The sequence below is a fragment of the Leptonychotes weddellii genome, chromosome 9, assembly GCF_054177405.1.
Source record: "Leptonychotes weddellii isolate Sample4059 chromosome 9, ASM5417740v2, whole genome shotgun sequence".
NCBI lineage: Eukaryota > Metazoa > Chordata > Mammalia > Carnivora > Phocidae > Leptonychotes > Leptonychotes weddellii.
In genome coordinates, this window is record NC_138377.1 from 7,436,677 (window position 1) to 7,446,900 (window position 10,224).

The window sequence follows — 10,224 nt, forward strand, 5'->3', positions numbered from 1 at the left end:
CATGACTCAGGTTTCATTTACGCCCGATCGCAGCAGCACGGAGCCTCGCAAATACAGAGACACCCCCTTCTCTGCCCACCAGGAGAGGCTGTGAAGGTGTAGCCTTTAACCCCACATAAAGCACCCCGTCATCCACGCTCACTGTAAGCCACACACAGACGGCACAAAAACATCTAAAATTCTTTAATGAATTCATTCCAGGATTCTTGGTGCTGTAAACAGATGTTAAATCATTTCTATGACCGCGTCCTAATACCGTTCATCGTAATCACAGATCACAAATCACAGATGTCAGTGCCCTCTTGCCTTACCCCCGATGCCTCTGTATGGCCACTTTTGCATTTTCTGCCACTTAACAGCCATATGTAGTGGTAGAGATCTGGCCCAGAGCTGCAAATCCTGGGCATCTGTTCTCTCAAGGTTTGGGGGCAAAAGGTACAGACTCTATGGGTCTCACGGGGGCCGTGCAATGTTATTTCTAATTTGCCGAATCAAAAAATTGTGCTGGCCACGAAGATGTTTTGGTATCATGCAGATGACAGATGAATCCCAGTTGAGTTTTCCAACGCCTTCTGTCTGCTTTTTCTCGTTAATCACCTATCACAAAACTTGAAGCTCTGGCAGAAAAGCAGTTTAGGAATCTAGGAGAGGTAGATCGAGGGTCTGGTTTGTTAAGACCCCACTCACATGACATGGGCAAGGGCCGTCTCAGAGCTGGCAGGATTTTAAGCTGCCGGCAAAGAGAACCAGCCTGAGCACTGTTACTAGAACGTAGGGACAGGTGACTTCTAGCTGCAAACTCTGTGTCTGGAATCTCCTGTCCTAGGTATGGATGCCACTCATCCAGATCTGCAGGCCGATCGGCAAACAATAGCAGGAGCTCAACGCGTGTGCGTGGACCTCCGCTGACCACTGGCAAAGCCCATGATGATGGCATCTCTATGCAGTGGCTTGAAAAGTTCTTCAAAACATGCATTTCCTCCAAGTCCTGAAAATTCTTTTTTTTTTTAAGAGTTTATTTATTTATTTGAGAGAGAGAGAGAATGGGGGGGGAGGGGGAAGAGACAGACAGAGAGAAGTAAACTCCCCGCTGAGCAGAAAGCCCAATGTGGTGCTCGATCCCAGGACCCGGAGATCATGACCTGAGCTGAAGGCAGATGTTTAACTGACTGAGCCACCCAGGTGCCCCAGTCCTGGAAATTCTTAAAAGCTACAGCTGAACCTTGAAATTCTGGTCTATGTTCCTCCTATTTCCTTCTGGCTTGTTGTTTAGGGAGGATTAACCCGTGGGGCATCTTGGAGGTGCAGTCACACTCCTTTGGAAAGCTTGTTACATAACTGTGATTCTGAGGCCCTTTTAGGAGGTGCAGGCTAGCAATGCCTTCCAAAATGTCCCAAGTGCCAGGGTGCGCCCACTTCCCACAGCACCCCAGGGTGACACGGGACCTAGAGCCCAGGGTGACACGGGACCTAGAGGAGTTATTTTAGCCTCCCCAGAAGAACTACGAACACTAACCCTTTTTGGGGAACCCTTGACTTATTTCGGAACACCTCCGGAATCTAATACCTCTGGCACAGAGGTAAAAGAAATCCAACGTCCTAACAAAAATCCCAGCGAATTCAAAATCCTCGGGATAGTCAGATCACCCCCACAGGTCACCCGTGTCAAATCTCCCGCCTGCTTTCTCGGTGCCAGGGTGCTGTTTAGAAATCTGGGATGAAAGGACACAATTTGGTTGCCGGGCACATCGCAGTGACGGTGGCAATGAGGTGTGGTGCGGGTGACTTAATTCGAAATCCTGTGTGGCTTTGCCATTCACTAACTACGCAGGTCTGAGCAACACGCTCTCAAGCCCCCGGGCTCCTCATCTAGAACGGGAGGCTGGTGACGTCTCCTCTGCAGAGAAGACGGCGTGTTTAAGGACTGCTGGTTCCCTTCCCTGCCACTGTCCTCTCCCGACCCTCCGTATCTGCCGGTGACTGAGGCTCAGCGAGGGAGCCTGACCTCAGACACGAGACGACTTCAAGTGTTACAAGGAAGCCCGCACAGAGAGCCTGACAAAACACCACTGCCAAATCTACGGACTCTTCACCATCTTTCAGCTTCGGCTGAGTTCAAGGCTCTAATTAAAGTACTTTCCATTTTCAAAACAACTGCAAACAGTAATTACATACTTCCCCTCCTTACCTTCCAGGAACAGCCTGAGATGGCGGCAGAGCCTCAGAGTCCCCAGGACCTCAAGTTGCACACACAGAACGTCATGTTCTTCCCACACCAATGACCCAAATTACATACAAGCTCCTGTGGCTCCAGCCACATGGACCCTAGAGAGTGTCACAGTTCACCCTAGCCCTCCTGGATGCGTGCCAAGACTCCACCGTGCCGGGGACACCGGCATAATCACCTTTAGGATGAAAGCCCCATCATCACACGTTCAGGGCAGAGTCCCCGCTTAGGGTAATAAAGAGCATGTTTTATAATGACCGGCTCTCCTTACTGTTTACATGGATGTCTAACTGAAACTGTTATGTAACCTTAAAATACGGAACATTCCGGAGCTATTAATAACCAGCTGCATCCCAAGCCGAGGACTCTTCAAGCTTAGAATTGGAGAGATAACCTTTTACTAATACACACACACACACACACACACACACACACACGGGCACACTTGCTGCAGGTATGCCCACTGACGCCTAGAGAACAGGAATAACTTGTCCAAAGTCACAGAGCCAGTGAACAACAGAGTCAGGAACAAATCCCACGCTTCCCAGCCTCTGGAGATGTTCCTTTCATCTACGTCCCATAAGTACCTTCGTACATCCTTAATGTTGCACAAACCCCAGCAGCCCCCCGGTTCTCAGGATGCTGGGCATGTCAGCTCCAAGCAAGACTTCATGGTCTAGACTCTCGATTCAGAGATGGGATGCCAACAAGGGAACACCTCATTGTTGTTATGTATTTGTGATACAAACCCGTCCTGTTATCCCAAAAGAAACTGAAGGCACCCAAAATATATTTGTACACAAGGCCACTATATGTATGGTGCATATGAGCTCAGCTTTAGAGATCTCCCAAAAAGAGGTGGGTTTAAAACAAACCCAAAATTGAAAAGGGAGAATTTATTCTTGATTACACATTTTCATGATGGGGGTGGGGGGGACAAAAAATGGGAAAGAACTGATGAATTAAAAACTAAATTATCAGGCACGGGAGTAATGTTTTACTGTGTAATCTGGCTTTGGATATCAGTAGTATGATATACGACATAAAAATTGTTCTTTCATAATTACATTATCATTTTCAAAAGTAACTCAACAAAGATTGTTTCTCTGCATTCGTTTTTATACAAAACCTGACCAGTTAACCAAAACAAGCTGAAATACACAACACCCAATGCGGGGAGATTAATATGCCCACATGAGATGCATTACTTGCTGTTTGCAGACCCCATGAGCTTGCCAAAATGAAAGCTTTGCTCTGGTTTTGTGAATTTCAAGCAGTCACAAAACCCGCTGGGGGCTTAGTTTTCTGGGAAAACTAAGGTTGAGGCATGCCCATTTCACTTGGGATTCAGTAATACTTCAAAAGGTTCATTAATCCACATCTTAAAAGACCTATGACAAAACCATTAAAGGCCCATAGGTCAAGTTGATGGATTTAGCTGCAACAGGCAAAGAGCAAGTCAGGGTCTAAACATTCTTATGGCCACCTTTTTTGTCACAGTTCCTCTGTGTCTCTGCTTCGGTGGGCTGCACCTGTCATTAATATAACCAGCAAACAACGGGGGGGGGGGGGATTCTAAAAATCACTTTATTTACATGAGCAGACTTTACCTATTCAACTATGATAGATTCTTTCCAGAAGGGACAGGCTCACCAGCTTGCCACTTTCTAGCCGGCTGGACATCTAACTGATGCATTATATTTTATCAGTTCCTAGGGGCCAATGTCATTTCTCCCAGTGAAAAGCCTAACCTATCCCAAAACCCCAATCTGGCACCTTGGGACATTTTATAGCTACCATGCTTTAGACCAATAAATAATCCATCCACCAGAGCACTGCTCAGACCTCCCCTCCTTTGGGTGGAACCTGAATCTTGCAGCTTCCCCCTTCGACCACGTCCTCTTCTTGGAAATCAACAGCTTATTCAGGGCAGAGCTGTTAGTCCAAATGTATGTGTCTGATGAGCTCACGCAGCCTGGCTCAGGCCAGTAACCCACTCTCCTCCTGATCCCAGGATTGTTTAGTTGGAAAGGAACTGAAAGGTCATCCAGTCCGGCTCTGGGAGTCGGGAAACTGAGGCCCCTTCCTGCTAAGGGCTTTCCCTGACTGACACCAACACTACACATGTGGAGACAAGCACCCAGCCCAACACTTGGAAACTCGATGGAGTACACGAGCCGCTCAGACCAGGACCCAGTGATTCCCTTCAGGGTCGGCCTAAGTGCATTCAAGCAAACAGTGAAAAGCTGCAAGCCGGAGAAATGGGCACCAGCAGAAGGCCCCACGTCTACATCAAACGCCCTCCCCCTTTCTTCTGGGCTAGCAAGTGTGAAGTTTGGCTGACAAGGGAGCGTTGGCAAGTGTGAGCCAAGATAACGTTTCGACAGGGTCGGCTCCTGAACGGGGGCCATCTGAGCTCAGTCCCAGCGCTTGTGAAGTAACCATCTCCAATACCTACACAACCAGGGGCAGGTATCCTTGATTAGCCCTCGCCCCACAGAAAGGTTTAGGACACGGCTTCCGAGGCTGAGCGTGTGCTGGCAGGCAGAGCCCAGGAGGGGCTGGAGAGAGGAACCAAAATCTGCCTTTTGCATCTCTGAAGAGGCCCGAGAGAAACAGGATCGTAGGAAAGGGAGCACCGAGGGGAACATGTTAACCTCCCCCCTTAACTAAGAGAAGTAATCTTATGCTTCCAATTCACAGGAGGGGTTAGCAGCCACGTTATGGAGGAATGAGCAAAAAAATACATGCTATGGGCAATTTATTTCACCCGAGTAGCTCTTCCCGGGCACAAGTGCTTCCACACACATGAAATGACCCCAGAAGGAGGCAATTAGTAGAACTGGAACAACGGTGTTTGCTACAAAGGGGTCAGCCTGGCGGAAAGAGGGCCCTGGTTTCCAATCCTGGTCTCTCGAAGTCTGGCCTTGTGACCTTGGTTAAGTCATTCAACCTCTCTGGGCCTCAGTTTCCAAATCCGAGCCATGGAAGAAGGGGGACCTACTTCCCTGGGTGTTTCCGAGGCACGCTACCCAGGACAGCTTGGACACCTATTACGTAGTCACTATATGTGGGTCGTCTCCCTCCACAAATGAGTCTCCCCGCACAGATCAATCTGAGCCGAGATACATGTATCCTTATCTGGACCAAACAGGTCTCCTGCCTGCGTGTCAAGCCCGCATCTGCCTCCCCGATGGCAAAGGAAAGCCCAGGGTCTCGAAGACGCCCGGGCGGTTCAGCCTCCCAGGCAGGGTTTGGGAGTAGAGGAAACGGAGGGGTTCAATCGGGAGCCCCGCAGGCTTCCAGGCTCTCGGTGGGGGGCCGGGCAGGGGGCTCAGAGGCGGCCTCCCCGCCCGGCGAAGGGGCTTTGTTCCCGAGGCGGAGGGCCTGGCTTACCGAGCAGCGCATCCGGAGGCGGGCGGGGGGCGCGCGGGGCACGCAGCAGAGCCACAGCCCGGCCGGGGCCGGGGCGCCGGAGCCGAAGGAAGGCGAAGAGGAGGAGGAGGAGGTGAAAGAGGAGACTGCCGCGGGCTCCTGCCTCATTCTCCCGGGCAGCGCCGACCCGCTGGCCGCCGGCGGCTGGGGCTGGCAGCCGGGCGCCGAACCCCGTGCGCGCCGCTCATGTCCCCGTCCGCCGCTGGCGAGGTGTGCGCGCAGCCGGGTCCTCTCCGGGCGGCGCCCCGGGGCTCCTCATGCCCCGCGCAGGAACTCGGCGGCAGGACCTCCGGGAGGCAGCGCGGAGGGAAAGAGGGAAAGAGAGAAAGAGAACGTGAGAGCGCGCAAAGCTGCCCTCCGCGGGGCCCGGGGGCGGCGGGAGCCCGGCAGACCGCGCCGCCCCACCCACCGCGCCGCTGCTCCCCGCGCTGCGCGCCCGGTGGGGCGCCGAGCCCCAGAAACTTTAGCACATGGCCGGTCGGCGGCCGCGGTCGCGGGAGGTGCCCGGCTCCGCGTGCGTCCCCCACTCCCTGCCCCAGCCCCGGCCCCCGAGCCCAGCTTACCGGCGGCGGCGGCGGCGACGGTGACCGCGGCGGTGGGGCGCCCACCCGGCCGCGCGCAGAGCGGTGCGCACCGGCTGGGGAGTAGGAGGGGGCCGGCGGCGGCGTCGGGGTCCCTTTGAGGGAGGGGCACCTAGGAGGTGGCGATCGGCGCGGGTTAAGGCATCCTGGGAGGGGGCCGCGTGCGAGTCGGGGTCTGCAGCCCCGCTGGGAGAGGGTCCGTGAGCCCCCGCCCGCGCCCCGCGGCGCGGCTGCTGACTGCGCGCGCGGGCTTCCGCGGCCGCGGGTCTGCGGAGCCAACCCCGTTACCTAGCGACTCGCTCCGGGGAGCCCACGCTGACGCGCGCGACGAACTGGGCTGCGGCAGCCGAGGGAAAGGGAGGGGAGGGGGAGCTGGGGGCGGGGGGAGAGGGAGAGGGCGGGCGGCTGCGGCCGGAGCTTCTCCCTCCGCCTCCCCCTCGGCGCTGGGGAGGGGGCCTCGGGGAAAGACTTGTCCTCAGCCTGGCGGAGGAGGGTGGGGAGGCTGCAGGAGCGGATGGGGGAGGCGCGGAGACGCTCCTTCCCCCTCACTGGGGACGCAGCAGCAGGTGGTGGCGTGGCCGGTTGAGGCCGGGCGCCCACAGGCGCGTGGAGATGGGCCGGGCCGGGGCGGGAGCGCGACGAGTGTGGCTGTGGGCGCGTGGGTGTGTGTGACACGCTCCCACCCACGTGGCGTACATGGGGACCTGAGGACGCGAGTGAAGGAGGAACCGCCTCCTTCCTTGGTCTCCCTCCCTCCTTCCTGGACATTCTGCTCCTGCTATGACTGTCTCTTCATCATGGAAGCCCAGCTCCTGGCTCTGAGCTCCTCCTACCTCCTGAAAACAGGAGGTTGGGGAAGCTGCGTTGTCCTGATCAAACCACCATCAGCACCTCTCCTCCCTGACCCTTGGCGATGCCTCCCCGCCCCACCTCCCGTGTCCCCTTGCCTGCCTTGGGGACCCTATAACGTGCTGCAGGGTGCCTTCCTATTTCTGCATTTGGGGCCTTGCAGACTGGGGTTCACATTTGGGCCTTTTCAGTTGTCTGCAGTATGTAGGATGCTCCTTAAGTTATTTAAGGTCTTCACTAAACTGGAGTACTTGTCAGGGATATACAAATCAAAACCACAATGAGATACCACCTCACAGGGGTCAGAATGGCTGAAGTTAGCAAGTCAGGAAAGGACAGATGTTGGAGAGCTTGTGGAGAAAGGGGAACCCTCTTACACTGTTGGTGGGAATGCAAACTGGTGTAGCCACTCTGGAAAACAGTATGGAGGTTCCTCAAAAAGTTGAAAATAGAGCTACCCCATGACCCAGCAATTGAGCTACTGGGTATTTACCCCAAAGATACAAATGTAGGGATCCAAAAGGAGCACCTGCACCCCAAAGTTTATAACAGCAATGTCCACAATAGCCAAACTATGGAAAGAGCCCAGATGTCCATTGACAGATGAATGGATAAAGAAGACGTGGTATATATATACAATGGAATATTACTCAGCCATCAAAAAATGAAATCTTGCCGTTTGCAAAGACATAGATGGAACTAGAGGGTATTACGCTAAGCGAAATAAGTCAATCAGAGAAAGACAATTATCATATGATCTCACTCATATGTGGAATTTAAGAAACAAAACAGAGGGGCATAGGGGAAGGGTGGAATAAATAAAACAAGACGAAATCAGAGAGGGAGATAAACCATAAGAGACTCTTAATCGTAGGAAACAAACTGAGGGTTGCTGGAGCCGAGGGGGTGGTGCGTGGATGGGGTAATGGGTGATGGGCATTGAAGACGGCACGTGATGGAATGGGCAATGGGTGTTTGATGCAACTGATGAATCACTGAACTCTACCTCTGAAACTAATAATGCAATATGTGTTAATTAATTGAATTTAAATAAAAAAATAAAATAAAATAAATAAACTGGAGTGCTTGTCCCCAAAACTCCTAGCTAAGTACTAGCATCTAAGGTGCTCCATGAATGTGGACATGCCTTTCCTGCAAGGCATGCGGCCTGTCTCTTGATCCTCTGGGATCTCACCAAAATACACCCACGTGCCCAGGAAATGGTGCTATGACATATGAAACCTGTCATAGCAGGCAGGGACCACTGCTTCTACAAGGTAACTTGCCCAGGTCCACCAGGTGCTTCCATGCAGAGCTCGGCCCAGAACTTAGGCTTCCTGGTTCCCAGACTTTCATACCCCACCATTGCCCCCTCTTTAACAGCGGGATGCAGGGAGTCTCACCTCTCCACTCCTCAGAAGACCTCCCATTCCTACAACAGAATAGGAGCCACCTGCCGCCTCACCCATAGGACCAAGCTCAGGCCCCTTCCCCACCCTGCTGTCCTCTCTTCCTGTCCGGTACGGATGTGAGGAGAGGCAGAAGACGGACCCTACAGAGGACACAGGGGATCCTACCTGCCCAAGAACATCCCATACACCAGCTGTGGATCTCCACAGTGCAGATCCCCTCCCTCAGGGGCTTTGGGAAATAGCAGGGTGTGAGTGGGTTTTGTTGGCCCAGTGACAGGATACTTCCTCCAATCATCATCATCATCATTGAGAGGCCATAACTCATGTTGAAAAACCCTACAATCCCATCCAAACAGAAACTTGGATCTTAAGAAACCGAGGTCAAAGGCAGCACTTTTCTGGGAAAACCACTTTGCTGCTGAGCCCACATGCAATGGTTGAGATCCGACATTTTCTAATGAAATTGGGAGCAACACCTCCGAATCCCCAACCAGATTCTTATGGTTGGCCACAGCCAGATAGGTGGCCCATGGAGACTCTAGGAGGACTATGTTCCAGTGCCGTGGTGGCAGCCTGCTCCCTCCTCAGCACACAAGTCCTAACGTGCAGGTGTAACTGATACCTAATTGGGCCAGAGAACCCAGGGCTCCCAACAAATGAGACCTCAGAGCTTGTATTCCACATACAACCAGTATCTGGGCCCCCCTATTCCAGGAAACCAGGCAGCCTGTGGGGGAAATGGGACTTGATGGTACAGGCGTCTCATTCATAGGACACGAAGATTTGAAAAATGGTAGCTTATGCTGTAGCCAAAGCGAGCATGCTCATCCTTTACGGGTCTGCGTATGGGGTGGGGCCGGGAGGCAGAAGGTAAGGTTTCCACTACGTTGCATTGTTGTTTCGCGTGCTTTTCTCGATAGAGGTGAGGAGTGCATGAGCAGGTTGGGATTCAGGAGGCCCACGCATCCCTAGGGCCACCTCTTTCCAAGATGTCCATCTGCAGGGCAGTGGAGGAACATCCCCCCAGATTTGTAAGCAACATCCGCTGAAGTCAGCACAGTGCTAAACGCTAGAGATGCAAAGATGAATCAGGTAAGCCCTCTGTCTCCTGGGTCCTCCTAGGGACGTTTATGGAGGGATATACCCCTACAGATACTCCAGGTGCCAAGGGTTTTATTGACAAGAGCTCATTTTAACCTCACCGAAGCATGTAAGGGAGGTCCATTCTCCCTTCTTTGAGGGAAGCTTTAAAGGCTTACATAGGGTCCCTAAAGTTGCACAGGGGGCAAATGGCGGACTTCGGAGTTGCAGCCTGGTCCCACTGACCCCAAAGCCCACGTTCCTAGCCATTACCCTATTTTGTCTGCCAGGCTAAAGGAAATGGGGACAATAAAAATATAGAAAGTGCCTACCTGACATTCAGGATTACAAATGAGATGTGTGGGTAAAGTCCCCAGGGTAGTTCCTGGAACAGACTAAGCTCTCAACAAAAGATAGCTGTCATTATCATTAGACCCTCAATTTTGTTTTGAAGTGATAAGCTCTGTAAGTATTACCAAGTGATACTTTTGGAGGCATAGACAAAAGCAACTCTGCAGGGGACTCTGCCGGCTACACAGAGGAGGTGGCATCTGAATGGGGTCTCCAGGCATGAGTAGGTGTTGGGTAGTGGAGAGCAGGAACAGGTTGATCAGGAGGCATGTAGAAGGGAGAAGCACAG

General features: G+C 52.9%; 1 protein-coding gene across 1 annotated transcript in view; it reads right to left on the reverse strand.

Moving 5' to 3' along the window:
* Positions 1-5,800, reverse strand: part of TUNAR (transmembrane neural differentiation associated intracellular calcium regulator) — a 47,499-nt gene extending 41,699 nt beyond the window's left edge. Inside the window, exon 1 of the mRNA XM_081829667.1 lies at positions 5,624-5,800. Within this exon, the coding sequence (XP_081685793.1) occupies positions 5,624-5,770 (147 nt within the window). The 5' untranslated portion in view covers positions 5,771-5,800. The remainder of the gene's footprint in view (positions 1-5,623) is intronic.
* Positions 5,801-10,224: the final 4,424 nt, after the last annotated feature.